General features: G+C 34.9%; 2 protein-coding genes across 3 annotated transcripts in view; one reads left to right on the forward strand and one right to left on the reverse strand.

The window, feature by feature from the left end:
* LOC127877524 (adhesion G protein-coupled receptor B1-like) overlaps nucleotides 1-21,205 on the forward strand; it is a 469,993-nt gene that overhangs the window by 36,019 nt on the left and 412,769 nt on the right. The gene's annotated exons all lie outside the window — the stretch shown is intronic.
* Nucleotides 8,149-20,786, reverse strand: LOC127877526 (uncharacterized). The gene is made up of 5 exons (XM_052423471.1): nucleotides 20,093-20,786; nucleotides 17,612-17,984; nucleotides 13,301-14,294; nucleotides 9,832-9,939; nucleotides 8,149-8,569 (listed from the first exon to the last, which is right to left on the reverse strand). The coding sequence occupies exons 1-5, from the start codon at nucleotides 20,246-20,248 to the stop codon at nucleotides 8,401-8,403; spliced, it is 1,800 nt and encodes a 599-aa protein (XP_052279431.1). The 5' UTR covers nucleotides 20,249-20,786; the 3' UTR covers nucleotides 8,149-8,400.

Here is a 21,205-nt window from a genome sequence, read left to right on the forward strand (position 1 = left end):
ACAGACAGCAAATAGTGTTATGGAACATACAAACCGATCAAGTCGAAAACATGTACGCAGAAAATATGCTTGAAAAGGTATGGAATTATCTTAATTATTACTTTAAGAAAGTGTAGCTTAATAATTAAATAAACAGAAATGTTACAGATATTAACATTTACATTGTGTTTTTTTTCCAAGGTTAAAATGATAATTTAATTAAGAATACAGCAAAAAATTGCGTTCGATAAACGTAGTTACTGATTTGAAAAATATTACTCTATGGAAACAACTTACAAATTTTATTTTTAACAACTAAACGTTGTCAACAAAGGGGCGCAAGTCGTTCTGCCAACCACACAAGGAGAGTCATTGTTTTCATGCGAGTACGGGTGTAAGTGTAAGAATGGTTGCACTTCCGAACTATCCATTAATTTGCTAATGCCAGTCTACTCTGCCCTACGTTTAAACTCGTATACTTCATGATTTCCTTTAATGTACAAGGACATTACAGTGAATAGTTTATAATTGACACAATGAATACTTTATAGATGATGAAAACTCGAGGAGAATTTGATATAAAGGTACACTCGTAACTAATTCTAACTGATTCTGACTGTATTAGCAGTACATGTACTTTGACTAGCGCTATTTTTAGAATGCCTAATTAATTCACGGGGAACAAAGCCACAAATGATGTATAATTCGAGTTTTTGTTCACAAACATAATATAAATCTTGATTATATAAGGGTTGATTCAGAAAAACAAACACAATATATATGTTTTGATAAACATTCTTTCATGTATGACATGTTATAATAAAACTATATAGAGGATATTTGTTGGATTTGGTGAAATATCGATTTTAATTCGCTCGTTATCATAGAAAATAATATGTTTACGAGTTGCACGATTCCTACAAATGTTCTTTTTATTTCATGCTTACAAATGATTATTTTTGTATTTTTGATATTCCGGTCAATCTAATTCCCTGTTGGGCGCACCACAATGTCATCACAAAATGGGGAAATCAAACATATCAAAAAAGTGTTTCGGTAACACAATGACAATTAGCGATAATTTTTCTCTGTTAATTTGTACCGTTTGAACAGTGAATAATCAGTTTTAATCCACTGATATTTATCTTTAAACCACCGGAAAGCATAAAATAAACTTAATTAGATCTATATGACTGCGGTCATGTATAACAAGCAAGCAGGTAAACCGGGGCACACCTTTCTAATTATTATGATAAGACTAGATACTTCATAAGCTACCTGATATATTATTGATTATGAATGGGTCAACTGAAGTGTTTCCCTATTACGCAACAGTATTTTAGCAGCTTGTAGCGCAACGGCGGTTCACCAACTTTAAATACAATATCTCAATAAGCATTTCGTACCCTCATATACATACGAAGAATTCGAATTGTTACTGCCAATTTGGATGAAATTTAACCGAAAAATATTAAATATCAGAAGTTCGATGAAAACGTAGTGAAGAACGAAACTGTCTGAAAATGATGATTTAAATCACGAAAAAATCGAACAGTCAAGTCAAGATCACTAGAAAACTCAAGGAATTTATGTTGCTTTTTTGCTGAAGATGACTGAGAAAGACATCAACAAGCTCTCCAGTTTTCACAACGGCTGTCTCCGAAAAATCTCAAGAATCTTCTGGCCTGCAGAATATCAAATATAGAACTGTACAAACTAACAAACTCAACTGATATGAGGACAATACTGAAAATAAAACGATGGCGCTGGATCGGACATGTACTACGCAAACCCCAAGAGAACATTACAAGAACGGCCCTCATATAGTCACCCGAAGGCAAAAGGAGGCAAGGGCGACCATTAATTACATGGAGAAGAACCATCGCATCAGATATGAAAAAAGACACCTTGACCTGGGGAGAATTTGAAAATATATATACGAATTGAAACTAAAATGACATATGCAAGGAAAAGGCAATATGAAACTTCATTTCAAAATCAACAACTGTTTGACATAGTCACATAATACTAGGAAAAAACAAATATAGAACCGCAAAATTGAACAATTATCAATATACAGACTTTTTATTGAACGATGAATAAAATATACATGGATAATAACTAATGAACTGCATTTGCTTTCTTGTTTTACTATTTTTACCTATATATTGGAAATTAAATTGAAAGTTAATCGAAAGAAATTCTTCAAATACTTATGGAACTGCTTAGGGTAATTTCATTTATAGAGTTAGAATGACACCAATATGAAATGGAATACATATGTTTAATGATATGTGTTACATTAAAAAAACATTTCCGACAAAACATTGAATTCGTTTCGTGATTTTTTCCAATCATGCACCTTACTTTCTGAGAGTTCCAAATGAGAGGTTGTGTACATAACGTGCACATGCTATGTTTTTACAATGACATTTTATACATTAGCGACTTAGTTCTTTTGTTTCCTTTTTTCTTTAGACTTTTGTTAATAGCCATAATTTAATGGCGTGGTTTACAGCTGTCCCTTGTTTTGTTGACTAATGTTCCAAAAAATGTAAATTTTTCTTTCATGAGCTATAAATAGTCAGTCCATTAGGTTTTACATATCGACTCATCATGGCGTTAAAATACGTTTTTATGAATTGACAAATCTTTGCCATGCAGTACAAAAATTGCCGACCTCATATCTAATGCAATATAGAAATAAATGATTGAAGACAGCATGACAACAACACAGAAACAAAACTTAAAAGAAAAACACATAACATGCGCAAAGCGAAACTGTCCAATGTACAGTCTTTCATCATGCATGCAAACATACGTACATAGGAAACTGTTCACGTGTACATCGCCAACTGCACGCCCATAGGACTACCATTGTACATTTCTACACCAAAGGATGTTCTTTACGTACACGTGGAATATGTCCAAATGTTCCTTATTTTACACTTTTACATAGGAGGACGTTTTTCACATACATGCGAACGTCACAGTTACAGAAGCCAATGATTAACGGGTTACGCTGCTGTTGATGGCGACCGTACTAGTCAACAGTGCCATTCACCAAGGAAATTCGTATCTCCTCAGTCTAGATACTAATCCTATCACACAGTAAGGCATCATGGTCAGAAAGGACGCGATTGCCATGAGAAGTATCATCATTGTGATGTTACGATATATGTCATTGTTGGTGTTGCGTTTACGCTGCTTCACTGCTGTTTCTTGTAGGATATCCTTTCTTGTGTCTTCTGTTGCACGATTTTGAATTCGATTAGATTCAAAACTGGCTGTTGTACCATTCACTGCTTTGTGGAAGTCATCAAGTGTTGTTCATTTAAATCCAGTGCCTTGTTCTATCCGTCCGTTTGTCCGTCCTTCCGCCCATTCGTCCTTATTTCCGTCTGTCCGTGCGTCTTTTCTGTTTGTCTGCCTGTCTGTTTTTCTGTCTGTTTCTCTGTCTGTCCGTCCCTCCTTCCGTTCATATGTCTGTTTGTCCGTCCGTATATCCGTATGCCCATTTAACCGTGTGTCCGTCCATGTATCCTTATTTTCGTCTGTCCGTGCATCTGTCTTTGCGTCTGCCTGTCCGTCTGTCCCTCCCTGCGTCCATACATCCGTTTGTTTGTCTTACCGTATGTCTGTCTGTCGGATATACGGACGGACGGACGAACGGATTAACAGAACGACCGACGGACGGACAGACACAAAAACAGATAGACAGAAAGACGGACAAACAACAATCAAAGACAAACATACAGACGCACATTAGTTCTCCACGGAGAACTTTGACAAGAACCGAACGTTCCGAATGAAAATAACGCCAACTTACATCATAGCGAATAAAAAAGACATCATGTTAAATAAATCCACAGGAAAGTACAACAAACACAAATCATACCATAATAAACATAAAGCATACCATGACAAACACACAGCATACCATGACAAATACACAGCATACCATGACAGACACACAGCAAACCATCACAAACACACAGCATGCCATCACATTCACATACCATGACAGACAAACAGCATACCATGACAAACACACAGCATACCATGACAAACACACAGCATACCATGACAAACACATAGCCTACCATGACAAACACTACAGCATACCATGACAAACACACAGCATACCATGACAAACACATCGCATACCATCACATTCACACAGCATACTATCAGAAACACACAGCATACTTTGGCAAGCACATATTATATGATTTAAACCCACATCATTTCAATGAAGCACACACAATACCATGACAAACACACTGCAGAATATGGCAAACACACAGCATATCATTACAAACGCATTGCATATCATCAGAAACAAACAATGAAACAGCCGATATATCAATTGTCAACAGGAGACAGGCGAGGCGTTCCATCTTGTTTGAATGTTCACTGATATGGTGTTTCAAGATTTTTTGTTTACACTTGTAAACTTTTCGAGAGATCAGATAGTACATCACGACAAAGCATGTGAAATAAAAGACAATATCGACAATCTTAATATGTTGAAGATTTTTATAAAACAGAAAAACTTTGCTGTATCCGACATATGACAATGGTGTCCTTTAAACGTGACATGTGCCTGAATGATTTGCACTTCAATTTCTTCTGCTGTAGCGATTAAGAAATCAGGAATTGTAGACCCACAAGTGAATGCAATGCATCCAACTGTGAACAACTTGCAGCAAAATGGTGTGAACTTCCATGTTGGTAATTGTTCATACAACGTAAGAAATCGATCTATTGTAACGATAAACACCATCACAAGGGAGCAGGAGATGGCAGAAATGTTACCAATAAAACATCAGTTTGCAAGCGACGTCGCTGGTAAATGTAACTGGATAAAGAATAGTTTTCATTGTTGGTGATAAATAAAATCACAAGGTTCTTAAAAGACCTGTTTTGGAACCGAGACATGAAGACAAAATCACGGAAGAACAAAGATAGTTATATAATGCTAAATGGGTTGGCTACCAGTGCCGTATGGTGTACACATATACCAAATTTTCAATAAAAGTTGATGATAGTAACTTAGAGGTTAAAGGGGCCTTTTGACGTTTTGGTAAATTGACAAAATTGAAAAAAAGGTTTCAGATTCGTTGTAGTTATGATATTTGAGAGGAAACAGTAAAACAGAACATTTACCATGCTCTATAATATCCATTATATGCATCTTTTGACGATTTAAAAACCTGAACACTATAAAGCGTTGCAACGCGAAACGATTTAATAATTTGGAGAGTTCTGTTGTTGCCGTTATAGTGTGTGGTACTACGAAGATTGGTTATATAAAGCATAAAATACATCTCTCAGTTTATGAGCACGGATGATAGATTGGTCTCAGCGATAGACTTTTACTCCAGGGCTCCAGGGGTCAGTGGTTCGAATCCAGCTGAGGTCTGCTTTTTTCTTAAATTTTATTCTTGTTTTATTTTTTACTGGAGCTTTTTAGATCCAATGTTTACATTTATCAATATAACGCATTTAATGACAAACTTCAATACATGCCGAAATCTGTGAAAAGGCCCAAAGGTTAAAAGCCCAAATTTCAATGATTGTTTTTATCCCCGCCTACCCCGCCAAAGGCGGAGGGATATTTAATGTGCCTGTATTTTTGGCGGGGTATATCAATTCAACGAATCTGCTTGTTATCTAAGTATTGTACGAGTTACTCGTAGACGCGCATATGTAGAACCGTAACCCAAACATTAAACATCATGTGTTCCAAAACTTGCAATGTTGACGGTCGAACACCTGGTGGTATTATCCTTTATATCTATCGGGTATTTAAGGTCACGTAAGGAGTTTCTAAATAATCGAACCATCGATAATATGGGATTCCTAACATAAGGCAGTAAACGGAACATACGGCGTGATGTAGGCTTACGAGATCTTGGGATCTTGAGACCTTCACGTGGGTCTAAAAAGGCGGGATGCGCCTTGAACACAAGGAATTATCCATAAAGTATGCCGTAACTCTTACGATGTAATACTTCATGCTGTTGTTGTTTACTTATTCAAAATGATCATATTCCTCATCATAACATAATGAGTTTTGTTTCCTTATTAACCATATTGATTCCATTCATGTTTTCCTTTGATGTTATTACTTTTCATTATATTGCTTGATTGTTTCGAAAGTTTACTCATGACTTATGTTGCCTTTTAATTTTTATTTTCAAGAACATCCTACATGTAAAACATGAAAACGGAATATGAGACAGAAGCAACCTTCAAAACTTCCACGACGAAACAAAACTGCGAAGCACATGATTGTACTTTTCGCTAGAATCATTGTTTATAGTGTTATGGTTGTTCGTAAACCTACTTGTGTACATCATACCGTTGTCCTTTACGAAATAGCAAGCCTAGTTGTTCCTCCTTACTTTCCAAAAAAATACCACGGGCAGTATTATGATATCATTTCCGTTTTTACTATTAGTTCCAAGTTTGTTTTTAATATCTGTGTTACTTGTGTAACCAATACACTCACATAATTTAACACGGGCTTTAATTAAAAAAGTTGTACAGCAAAATTCATACTATTGACAATTTAAGTTTTATCTACTTTTGTTCCGCACAAACCTTGTATTGATTATTGTTATATCATGCTTATTAAACAATCGAATACGCATATACGTGTATTCACATCCATTTCGTGTACGATCATGAGCAATGCGCGCAAGTCGTTGATAGTTATCCATAATTAAAATGTGTACGTTTTTATTTTTCAAGTACGATGTCAATGAATACATTGTTCTACATGTTATGGTAAGTGAAACCACACCACGGTACACGTAAAAACAAACACATTTCAGTTAAACCATAGACAACAAAATTTCAGTGAATAATCTTACAATCGAAATACAATTGCCGTACTTTGCATATAACATAAACAATTCAATCTTGCTTGCACTTAACATGTATTCTGCTCGTTTGTTTCAAATATACTAGATTGGTATTATTATTTTTTTTAATTTAGCTATGTATCGAATGTTTCGTGAAATTATATGATTTATATTATGTATTTATATATGTATTTATATTTGTTTATATGAACGTGCATATATTAAAGTGATATTTTGCGCATCTAACATTATATGCTATGTTTATAGGTGTCTATCGCAACCGTTGTTTATTTTTGGTGTTTTCAATTCATATACACTTATATTTGTTAATGCAGCATCAACATACTAAAACAATATCCAGGAAATGGACAAATAATGCATTTGAATATCAACCGCACTTTCGTTTTGACAACTGACGACAGAAATGATTCGATGTACGATGTGTATCTAAATTTAGTTTTAGTGCAGATTCGTTCATACGACACACGAAAACTAACTCCGATCCTAATGAAAAGACAGTTCCGCTCGGCTTAGAGGACTGGGACTTCATGTAAAATATCGAATATAATGTATATTTTTTATAAACAACTGGTAGCAAGATGAGTTGCAGATAATTGGTCAGTTACCACATTTTAACTAACTATTTTGACCTGTTAATTCTTTTTAGCTAAATTCAACAGTGAAAAATGCGCATAATATCACTTTAAGTGATCCATTTTAAGTATAAATGCATATTATAATTTTATACTCTATATACGAGATCCAAATCATTTTAAGTATACATGCATATTACAATTCTGTATTCTTTTCTCAAGTGTACATTCAAGTGTGTAAATCGTGTTCAATTTTGTTGTAACTACAGCTACTGATACACGCATCAATCACAAAGGATGGCATAAAAGTATAAAACAATAAGAATTGCTAAATAATGCTGCGATATATATTTTTATGATCGACTCATTTATTGTACAAATTCATTGTATTTCTTTAGTTTGTTGTGTATCAGTGTTTTATTTAATATCATTTCAAGCAACAAACTACACCGCATTCACTTCTTCGTCCTTGCATAAGTGCGTACGGGTTACTTTTAAAAACACAAGTATTATGAATATTTTCAAGGCAAACACATGATACGCTGATATTTGCCATATAAATGATATCTAAATAGTCTACATTTTACGCTTAATTTTCACACATTCTTTTTGTTTTATCATTTAAGTGATAATGTGAGAGTTAATGTTAAAATAAAATGTTTGCGTCCATGAACATAAAATGAAAATCACAACAAAACAGCAGCCATGTTTAACAATATTTCATAAACACTTATGTCAAGAACTTCTGTATGTTTATCAAAAAGACATGTGATGTGACTCTTAGTGACTAACCATTAGCGTGGTTGAAGTTCTTTTGTATGTTTCGTTTGAATAAAACAAACCAAGCATGCTAAAAAATTGACTTTGTCGTAATTAAGCTTAAATATAAAATAGCGTAATATTTGTAATGCTTGGTTCGAACGTAAGTGATTGATGAACATGTTTCGCCAGGTAACCTATTTTCCAGATCGGGTGTTGGACCAGTTGTAACAGCGACAGAAGTGAGGGAACTTGACGGGCACGAATGACACAGGGGGTTGGGTGTTGACACGTGGGTCGTACACTAGCACCCATTGGAAGTTGTTTTCTGCTTCGCACGAAGTACATGCCGTTGTGTTGCCCTTTCTAAAACAAAGTAAATAGAATTTATTAGTGGGTATGTCATTTAAACCATTTATGCCTAGTGGACTCTCCCATCCTTCTAAATTGGATCAATTTATTTCCCAAATTAGGGATATCTATTATATTTATTTCTATATTTAGAATATTTGTTACAGAAATTCCTTTAAGCAAACAGCGCAGACCCTGATGAGACGCCGCATCTTCTACACTGTTTGCCGAGGCCTTTTTTTCTAGACGCTAGGCATAAATGGGTTAATGTCATTTTCAATTAACCAAGATAGAAGTAAAATAAACGTTCGGTGACACCCATAATATGCCATACTTTAAATATTGTTTTGATTATATGACGGATGATAGTACGCAATTAAATATAATGAAAAATGGAGTATACTTGTTTTATTAGTATACATTTTTTAATTTACTTCTAACATCCATAACAAAAAACCTATGGTAGATTAATCGTGTTAAGAAGTCGAATAATAAAAAACACCGATCTATATCTAGTTGTATATGCCATGAAATCAGTGCAGATGGTGATATGAAGAAGTGGTCAACTCACGAAAAGTATTATTCAAATTTAAATAACTCTGCAACATAAAACTGTTCTCATGAACACAACACATATATTATGTTTGAAAAGATTCATTAATAAGTGCAAATTCCATTCATACGGAAAATAAGCACGATTTTGAAATTACGAGAAATACGAGATAATCTAGTGATATCTGCTTTAACTTTCTCGTTATAAGTTTTACTGAAGTAAACAATATTTGATTGATGTCACTATATTAAGAAAGTAAATGACTTTTATCAACATTCCTATCAAGGTAAATCGTATATCAAATAGTTCCAGTTGTTATGTTTGCTGTGTTTTTTTAAGAAGAGATGTTCGTTGACTCTGTTTGTTTTAATTATCGTTATTTCCAGATTAAGACTGCTCGCCTAAGTATACTGAATATTTGCAACAAACATTAATGTTTGTGTTAAGTGGGCGTTTTAGTAACTAATTTTCTTTTCTTAACTTTATTTCAATATCATGATTTACTAACCGAGTTTATAGATGTATACAAATATTGGGTTTCTTTTTCTTTGAGTTAAAAAGTAAGACTTTGTTAGCAAATTTCCTTAGATACTTGAGTAAATTTTAACTCAAGGCTTGATTTAAGAGATTTTCTACAATAAAATATTAATAAATACAGTCATTAAAATGAGCAAAGATGTGTCATATAAGTAACAAACAAAAGGTTAACGCTTTTAAAACTAACCCGCAAATGCCTTGCACAATGAACTGCTGTTTTTCGTTTCCGAGTTGCACCACGTTGAACGTATCATTGTCAGCTTCTACAGTCAGAGGAAGAATTACTTGCGGTCGCCTGGAAACAAATTATTGAGGTTTTTATATGATCATGTATGTGCACTAACATTATTCAAAGAAGAAGTTTAGCCAAACCATCACGAGTTAGGAACAACACATATGTTATACAACATGCTGAAAATAATAACACACAATATTTGTAATAACACTCTTGTTAAAACAGCTTCAATACTAACGTTTGTTTATTATTCACTACAGTTTGAGCTTGCACGTGAAAACTGATTTAAAAGCGAACGCATGCTCCTCTGATTTCGGCGTGTGATAGTGATAATCGCTTAAACTATGTAGGGAACGACTGCGATATGAGAGAACATGTATTAAACGTCGGAAATACAGTACACGTTTAATCTTTATGATAATACTAATGACTTTAAACATTTGTAAACGGGATAAATGTCATTCATTTAGCAAACAATACAAACAATATATTTGCTTTTCAGTTGCTAGACGTTTTTAGGTGGTTAGACCGATTAAGTGTATCGGCAATCAGGTATTGTCCGGTAAAAAAACATCTTAGCACATATGAACATCAGATTACGCATTCGGACAAAGGTCTAAACAGACATCAAGCGTAAAATAAGGATTTTTGTTTGAAGTTTTAAGAATACAAAACGAGTTCATATACATCGCGACTACATCTTCACGTGTTGCTCATGTAAGATTTGTTAAAATACAAGCATTTTAATCAACAATTTACAGATAGTTCGAATAAGTAAATGAATTAAAGCTAAGAGTAATGCGCATTTAAATACTAAGGAAACCAATGTCATAGGGAAATCAGAATTAGAAGAAATAAATAAAAGAAATGTTTTTAACATAGAGGCTGAATGTTTTGTACCAATATTCACTACGTCTATTTTTAAGTCTAACACGATGTTAGGTAGAAGGTTATTACATTTGTACAAATATTGTTGTGTAGCTTAACCTTAAGTCCAAACACATGCTTACTAGCAGAAGGAAGCTTATCGCAGTGGTGTGGATGATCACTTATACAAACCACACGCCCAAATATTATGACGAAGTTGCATGCAGATTATGCAACACATGTGGCTGCTAGGGTGTTCGAATGCATTTCTATTTAATCTAGTGACCTAAGATTTTATCCCACGTGACAATTTATAATTGGGACAAATAATCTGAGCAAGTTTCGTGAAAAATTGTATGAGCAAAAGATGTGGTTTCTAGAGTTTTAATAAGGCAAATGTTGACACATGACGCAAGAGGAATAACGATCACAAAAGCTCACCATGAGCACGTTCTGCTCGGGTGACCTAAACTTGTTTTAAGTTTTAACACAATTGTGTTATGCTTTTTTCAGTTTAAAAAAGATATGACGAATTCAAGATTTAATGAGTTTTCATTGAAAATTATCCAACACATTATATACTTTACTTCGGCGTTGTAGACAATTATCAAATAGCTTTTAATATAATCACATTTGCTCCTGATAATTACCAACTCTTTACTTACATTAAATATATACAGTTTTCGTAAAATATGATCTCGCATTTTATTGTACTCACATTTTGATTATTATTAGCATAACATGATTTCCTATTAATACTCTTTATTGTGAAACACAATTTCTGTCAAACACTCTTGTCGACCTTTTTGGGGATTCGTTTGATAAAAAGTTTTGTTTTTCTTCACGTACTAATTCATTTTAAAATAAGTATGGTCAAAAATGATAATAAATGGCCATCACTGTCAAAAGCGGTTACAGGCCATTCATTCGAAGGCAATATCAAATGACAGGATACACACATTGCATTGTTTTTACACATTATATACATGACAAGATGCAATTAAGCGACATGCTGACTCATTACATCAAGTCAGGGGAAAGCCAGCGTTCGTCATTTGCTGGCCATCGTAAATCATAATGTAAAAGTTGTGTTCGCGTTGTGGTAATAATCTATTTAGCGACATGATTTTTAATTAACGTATAGTTTTGGGCAACTTGCCAAAAAGACAAAACACCATCCGTATAAAGCAATAATATTTATGACAAAATATACACAAACTGACGTTACTCGGAACCGCTGAGCCGATGCTACCATCCGATTTATTCTATTCAATCTTAATGGTAGTAAAACCATAAGCTTTATTTAACGACCGCAAGTGTATCTAATTTTACGGTTCGTTCTTTGACAGTCTTTGATTTACTTACAGCGCTCACAGAAATATAAGAAATAAATATAAACCGCTTGCCATCGAGCAAATACGTGGATCATAGTATTAGCCGCCATCAAAGCAAACCAAATCGCCAACTCAGCTCAGCCGACCGCCTATAATCTGTTCTAACCGTATAACGGCCTTTGGACCTTTATATCGGCAGTGAGCCGATTATAGACTTCCGGCCATAGCGCCAAAGGACACTCGGGCCGATTAAAGACGTCCAGCCCAGATCTTTCACATATTATTTTCTAATAGAAACCGCACAGCCTAAGCTTAATGCAGAAAACAACGAAACATATAAATATCCGATAAATATGCGAAATAAGTAACGTGAAGAAATCTTCAAACGAATCTCTTTTCGTCAATTTATGTTCGTACTAAAAGAAGCCGCCTCCAATAATGTTATCATCCTCCTGTGTATATATTGTTTCAAATGTTAACAATTTTTTTATATTAATTATAAATCATATAAAGCGTTTGCGTTTGAAATGCAAGTTGAAGTCTTTATGAAGCACTACACAATTCAAACTTGTAAGATTAATCTTAAGTTACAAATGGTAATGTTGAGTTGAATTTTATGTTAATGGGTAAGTTTGGGGGAAATTCAATTCGTTATAGTACACATTTCATTAAATTAGACGTTGAATATTGAAACAAATATACTTGCAAGTTTATTAAAGTGTCTACATCCCCGTCAATCAGTAATCTGAGCCTCGTTCTGGTAAAACTTGTTGTTTGCTTTCCGATCAGATTAATCAGGGACGACACTTTCTTCATAGACTGGATTTGCGTTTAGAATTGACGTCTTTTAAACGGGAAAGTAAATAAAAGCGGAAAGTGTCGCCCCTCATTATCCTGTACGGACTGATCAGGCTTGTGTCGGACGACGCTTTACGCACAGGCTGTAAGCCTGTGAGGTTTTCCACAACGTTGCTCAAATGTACAACATAAAGAAACCATTTAACCAGAATTTTACAAAGGAAGAATTTATATTCATTTTTAATATGATAATGGACCAATACAATGTCGTGTCTTTAACCGATGTATAGTGCTGTTTTTAATAAATATTGAAAAAAAGACAAAAATAAAAGCATGTCTGAGATTGCAATTCTTAAATGTAGAGGAGTCAATTAATGGCATGCCTTAACCTTATTTTTGGTTTCATAAAATAATAAGCTTACGTTGCACAGCATCCGATGTCGTCGTCACCCATTGTTCTAATCTGTCGCCTAAAACGCGGATGTCCACACGTCGGAAGGCTTTCTTTGACGACATCGAAATCTCCAATTTGGAACAATCGTTCGTACCTTCGGCATTCCATGAACGTGGTAGGATTATCGAATAGGCCTGGGAATAGGCCGTCGATTTTAAGTTTGTCGTCCAAACACTGGTCAAACGGGCAGTGCTTACATTCTTTTGTCGGAGAGTACTGAGTTGCCAAAACGCGTTGTGTTAGGGTACTGAATATGGTTTTGGTGCCTAGTTGAGGATTCAGAGGATCGATGAAATTGCGTTGTATTCTCGATTCAACTCGGCGAACAACTGGCGCTCTTGTTGTTGGAAATATTTCTGTTCGTCGTGGTTCGAATATCGATTCCACAGTTGGTCGGGACTCGCGCATCAAAGCAGGAGTAGGGGGCACCAGTCGCTCTGGAATATTAAACTGCTCTCCGTTGTTTCTGATATTGAAACCCACACGTACTCGACTGCCACGATTGTCGAAGCCGCTGTTGAACAAAACATTTGGATCTGGCACACGTCTCCTGACTCTTTCCTGCGGCTCGCTTTGCCATTGCCACATCGGATGGTAGTCTACCTGTGACTGGAACATCGGGTCCTGCATAGTCACGAAGCCGTTAATGTTTGTGTATGGCATGTATTGGACAGGTTGACCAGAACTTTGGTGATGGAACATGCTATAAGGAGGATGGGGAAAAGGTGACCGTTTTACACGTTTCATGACGTTACTAGATGCGTCGCTTTCATTCCGAGATGGGTTGGCCTGAGCTTCTGTCAAATCAGATGCCTGCATTTCTTGATCGAGTTTTGCAAGTTCGCTTTCTGTGTATATTGCAATATCTGCACATCCAAAGTACTCAGTTTGAAATTTTCCTTTTCCGAATCCACACGTTTCTTTCTGAGATTGACGATCGTGTTCACAGCCATAATTGTCACCTATAAATGTACAATGATTTCTTCCCTTAAAACATTTTGACCGTGCTCTGTTAAACCGGGGTTTAATGCATGTGCGTAAAGTGTGGTTCCAGATTATCCTGTGCAGTCCGCACAGGCTAATCAGGGACGACATTTTCCGCTTTTTGACATTTTTTGTTTATAGAAAGTCTCTTCTTAGCAACAATTCCAGTTTAGACGGAAAGTGTCGTCTCTGATTAGCCTGTGCGGACTGCACAGTCTTATCTCGGACGACACTTTACGCACATGCATTAAACCTCCTTTTCACAGAGTCCGGCTCATTTGTTTTTTTATGATGGGCGAAGAAAGCATAAACACATATATATCTAAGAAAGGTATAATAATTAGTGTACATCTTCACGTTCACATCTTCTTAATGTCACACGACATAATAGTGAGTCGAATTTAATCTATAAGGGGCCAATTTACAAACGAAATTTTAGCATTGATTTATCGATGCAAGAATTCAATTTGGTAATGTATAATTTAAGTATTATGATGTTACTGGGTATATGAGGTTTGTTCAAGCAGTCATAGGTTTTTAAGTTATAGTATTTTTACATACAGTACTTGAATTTACCCAAGCCGATCAAATGTACCCAACAGTATCGCTTTGCATGAACGATAAACATGATGAGAAATCGGTGTATTATGTTCGCAATTCAGTTTTCTTAATTTAATCGTTAATAAAGGTCTAAATAAACAAAGGCAGAACAAAACGCACGAGGTTTTTAATGGGAGTATATAGTGTTTGTTTTTTATTGAATTGCGTGTTTCTTGCCAATTTTTAAGTCCAAATATTCGCAATCTATTTCATGAAGTCAATGGAAATGCGTTGAAGCTCAAAATCGTTATCTGAAATAATTTCTGCAGAATTCGTCTTTAAAACCACAAAACCACAAGAATTATACAAATGGTTTGTTTTTGTTTTCAAAGAAATTGTACGCACCAACTGTCATTTAAGGATGATGCAATACCGATCCACATTTATATGCTCAGACTAAAGTGTGCTTTGAAATAAATTGGCAAAATATTTTATGGTTAACTCTTATGTACGTATTCATTGATTCGTCGTGTTAGTGAGTGTATTGATATGTGTATCATTCATGCGTTTTACCATTTTATAATATCAATAAAAGAACTGCTGGAGGCAAGAGCATAGCAGACACAATACCGTTAACTATCTGCAGGCATGAAAACATGATTATATAGTAAATTAAAACAACAGCCTAGACGTGTGTGCATGTGTGCAAGTGTTGATTTAAATGGAATCTGCATGCAAAATAATCGTCCTAACAATGCTTGATATACGGTGGTGTAAAACACCGGCACTCGGCCCCCCAGCTGCTACCCCCCCCCCCCTTAACTCTCAAAATGGTCTATTTGTTATACAAAATAACAAGACAAAAAAGTAATATATAAGTTTAAAAAATATCGATTAACTTTTTTGTCTTGTTATTTTGTATAACAAATGGACAATTTTGAGAAGTTTGTAAGGGGATAGCAGTTGGGGTGGGAAGTTGTAACTAATGCCGATTACCTTTGATGTAAAATAGTTGCAAACATTACAAAATGTTACTTTGTTAATTTCAGATTGCGAGTTATTTTAATGCAATAATGTTTAAATAATAAGATTTATATTTACCAACATACAAAGTGTTGATATCATGCACATCATTAATTTAACTTGTGTTTATAATTTATACATGTGCAATTATGTTTATATTTACAATATGTTTAACTCATTAGTTGAATGCACGCAACATTAAAACAACACGATGTATTACATCAAATACATTGTAATCTTTATTTTTATTTTTAAGATATTTGCAGCCCAATTAATTTCTTTAATAGTGAAGTAGATAATAAATCCTGAATTATATTTCTTAAATTTCAACTGTCTTTAGTTTACCGTTTAATACCACGGGGCAAAATTCAGTCGTTTTCCATACTGGAATTATAAAAATCGTATTCCGCTAATAGTAAACCCATTTATGCCTAGCGTCTATAAAAAAGGCCTTGGCAAACAGCGTAGACCCAGATGAGACGCCGCATGATGCGGCGTCTCATCAGGGTCTGCGCTGTTTGCTCAAAGGAATTTCTGTAAGAAATATTCTAAATATAGAAATAAGTATAATATAAATCCCTAGTTTTGGAAATAAATTGATCCAATTTAGAAGGATGTGAGAGTCCACTAGGCATAAATGGGTTAATTACGGCGAATGACCTAGTTCCTTAACAATTATAGGCAAAGCAAACTTCTCACCACGCATATAGTTGATGGCCATTGCACTAGATATTGACATCGCTATTCTGTACATCGTACACCACTTATCAATTAATGTTTACACTCTCTAATTGCTTAATATGCAACATATGATGGGAGTTACTGACGACATAAATTTCAAAGTACGAAAGGTGTGGTTATGATTTAATACATCTGTGCGTGTCAAAACGCGCATGATTAACGTTGTATAATGTTATACATCAACAAGGCGTGATAAATTCGTAGAAAACTCAACCTTTGAAACCATATAATTATTTTTTAATTTTATTATTGTTATTATTATTATTATTATTATTATTATTATTATTATTATTATTATTATTTACTTATTTTTATGTTTATTTTTTCTTATTATTATTAACTAAAATGGTTCATTATTAAAATCCTTCACAGCCATTTATCAGACAGGATTTTGATACGAGATTTTATGGTAGACCAATTCACCGTGTATAATTACCCAAAAAACCGACTTAAATTCCAGGGAAATGATTCCTTTAACAAGGCTGTAGACAGATATGTTAAGATATTTCAGAGAAGTTTTTTTGTGTAAGTGCAATCTAATGAACAGTTTGGCAAGGTTTTTGTTATCTTGATTCAGGGCTGAAAATGTTCTTGAATGTTTGTAACATTTTCCATGTTCTTTTACGCTAAGCTTGTGTTTAAAAAACAACAACATCGTTTTATTTAATTACAGAGTTGATTTCTACTACCCATGCCGTGTAATATGTAGACAGAAATCTTTAATTGAATGAACTTATTAATATGCACGTTGACTGTCAAGAGCGTTACGTTTGGCCGAATTGTCATTTTTTTCATTCGCCAAAGATATCATGTTTAGACGTGTTGCTCTCTCAAAATTTGCAATAAACGTAAAATTATTGTCCATAATATTTTGTTAAAATACATAACTAGCTTTGGTGATGATTACGTATCGATGGGCATGAATATGAACGAGTGAGCAAGGCTATATCATTACAAATACAAACTCGTGAGTGAAGACACTTCTACGTACCAGTGTTATACTTCCACTGCAACACGCAATGTTTGCACGTAAGCCCAGCCGGAAGTCGCACAGTGACGTCATTATTGCCAGCTTTAACTTTGTTATACCTGGTCCCTCTGGGTTCAATGTCAAGTTGTCCAGCGTCGAGGCACTCCTGTGTTACTTCGGTATTAGAATCATCTTTCGCACAAAGGCGAAATTCAAAAAATCCTTCGCCATTCGAATTTGTGACCTCTGCCGTAAATTTAACAACCGATCCCGACTGGAAGGTGGCAGTGATTATTCCACTGGCGTATCTGCCGCCGGACTCGTGATCGCGAGGTTTCGCATCCCAGGGGTCTCCGCAAACCCCACATTGACCTGCATTCACCTCCCAGCGGTGCTGAAACATACAACACAGTCCCTCGACTTGATATCCGTAGAAACAAAAAACGAAAACATGCGAGTACCTTCTCTTAAGGAGAACGTATTCCTGGACGAATGATTTAAACCACGATTTCGGTGAGCCTTTTCGATTCAATAATTGTATGCGGACTTATTTATCCCTTGCTTCCATTCAATATTTTGACTTATGTTCGAACGTGTTTAATTTGTCAAATAAAAGCATTGTTGAAATAAAATGTACCGGTAAGCTGTGAATTCGTTTCGGTGTCAGCTGATTACATTTTTAATTTGACTTTATTAGCAATTATTATTGTCAGAAACAATAAGTTTCCGATTTCAGAGGGTTTAATTTCATATTAAAAGTCGTAAAATATAAGTTTGAACATTTTCATTTAATTAATCATTATTTAACATATTTTTTACTCTGCATAAAGACAGACCAACTTTCGATAACACAAATTGAGTATGTGTTCGAAACAGTGTTAATAAACAAATGTGTTCTAAGAAAGAACGCGGTAAGGCCGTTATGCCAAATGAATCGCTCTTCATTTCGTGTTTAACTTTAAGAATTTAACCTCAAAGTTTTACCGTTTGTATATAAAGAATCATGCGTTAGGCTAATGATTAGTAAAATCTTTTCAGGGAAATGTAAAATGTCAAGTTTTTGATAAAGTGTTTATTTGTTGTCGTTGTGGTTGTTTTGCTTTATGGCATTTGTCGCATATGCCTTATGAACTTTTTTTTATAATTTTGATGCAAACATGGATTGAACAATAATAATTTGTACAAACCATTGTTTCTGAACAATGGAATCATTGTCTACATACAAGAGGCAACCAATACGTAAAACAGTATGCATTTCCTGATGAACCAAAACATTGTATACAATAAAGTAATTGCATGATAAAAAAAATTATTTTGCAACGTGAAAATTGTGTTAAGAATTCTTGAAATATTTAACAGCGCCTTGATTTGATATAAGGATGTTTCTTAAGCAGTAGACTTCAATGAACAATATTGAACATTGTTTTTGTCACTTGCTTGATGTGTTACGTTCATTTATTATTACAAATAATGAGGCGAACAAGCATAGGTCGTTTGCAAACATTCTTAATAGCAAATAAACACAGTTAAGTGCTTCTCTTTTCCCATAAAAAGCTTGTTTTAATTTATCATACATTATTCATTCACTGAAATTATTGCTACGATAAACTTAAAAGGTGCCCCTGTTGAACATTTTTGTTTTAAATCTTATGTCAATTTGATCTTACAAATCATGTCCGTGTTTTTTCCGCATGTTTTCTTTCTGTACACGTTGTTTCGTTTTTTAATAAAGAATACATGGGTACTTAGTTACGTCATCAAATTATTTTTATTTAATTATGTTCTACGCGTGTGTAATATGATGGTTATTTTTCTATCACAATGGGTGTATTTATTGTTCACCATTCAACTACGCTGACTTCGTCTAGTGTCATATATAGCATGGGTGAGATTTCGTTTACCTCCTTTCATTTAAACTGTAAAATATAGAATATATATGGGAAAAAACTAATCAACCGCACTTTTTGTTTACACGTGCATATTCAATTTTTCTTAAGTTTAAGGTATGGCGAAATAATGATTTATCTAAGAATTCAAATAGTTCACATAACATTTGAGCCTCGCTCTGTGAAAAGGAGGTTTAATGCATATCCGCACAGGTTAATTAGGGACGACACATTCCGCCTAAACTGGATTTTTGCTAAGAAGAGCCTTTCTCTAAACGACAAATATCATAAAAGCGGAAAGTATCGTCCCTGATTCGCCTTTGGGGACTACAAAAGCTAATATGGGACGACACTTAATGAACATGCATTATAAAACAAACTTTTCACGGAGCAGAGCCGATTTTAATGTGAGGAAGGTTATGTAAGGAAGTTGATAACCGCGTATGAGCTATCATTTCAACAAACCTTTAGTTAAAAGAGCAGACGAAATATTATGTATTAGGCTATAACACGTAAATATACAACCGGACTGATAATCATGTTCAAGTTTAATTTATTCTTTTCGCTCAATATTAGTTTAATAGTCCATTAAGGAATAAAACGGAAATGCTATTACCTTTAGTCCACCGCAGCTGAGTGTATTGTCATTATGATTGGTCGCGGTGCGATACCCGTGCCTCCAGAGCGAGGACCTACCCGGGGGGTAGAGCAGTCGCCCTTGGCCTCGCACCCCGGACAGCAACAGATACACCAACAACGTCTCCCGGTACATTCGCTAGGCTGAGACGGCTCCGAATAAAAGTGCTGATGGTGAGCGTGTTAGAGTTAACACCGAATGCGTTACGCCTTGTATGATCTCGATATAAATCCTTAGTTTGACATTTAAATGACGGTGATTTATTGACGCACACCTCGCAATGTTTTTTGAACCTTTGGTCTATAGCCAATAACAGACTGTTGTGAAAACAACACACGAAAACAAGAAAAACACCGTCAACATAAGAAGTTCTATTCGCGAGGAAATTAGAAAATAATAGCGTCAACGCAAACCGCGTGCTTTATTCGTTTACTGTATTGAACAATGAAATCATTATACACGTTCAGCAACATACCGCTCCATTGTTAACGCGGCAATGTATATTTAATTTAACACAGGTTTCAATGTTATTTAAGGTTGACGTTTATTAGACAGAATGACACTCTAACGTCTTTACAATTCTGACGAAGTACTTTTCCTAATCTGTGTATTTCAATCGTATGAAACGTATTACGAACAAAAAATCTGTATAAAGTCTCCAACACAAGCCATGAGCAATTTCCTAACAAAAGTCAGTTGCAAATCCGTTTGCTTAACAACAAATTAATGTCAGAATTGTTGCAACGTCGAACTGATGTTTATAAACGGAACACGTTGGCAAGACTTTACAACATTTATTTACAAGGCATACGATTAACATTCAACAATTACTTAGAACATGGTGTTAATTAATTTCTAGATGAGCGGAACATCGCATACCGGACCCCATAATAGCGAAGGTCTAAAGTGCTGTCAACGTCTTGACAATGTCACGTGGCCCAGCGCCTCCCTAAATCTTGTGTGTAACATCAGCCCTGACAGTTATATTACCGCCGTGCTTAAGATTCTTCGCTTTTACATTTAAACTGTCAGTGGAGTTTAGACGAGTTAATTTATATGGCGCACAGTGATGGCTGGCCCGAGACTCGGCGA

The sequence above is a fragment of the Dreissena polymorpha genome, chromosome 4, assembly GCF_020536995.1.
Source record: "Dreissena polymorpha isolate Duluth1 chromosome 4, UMN_Dpol_1.0, whole genome shotgun sequence".
Taxonomy (NCBI): Eukaryota; Metazoa; Mollusca; class Bivalvia; order Myida; family Dreissenidae; genus Dreissena; species Dreissena polymorpha.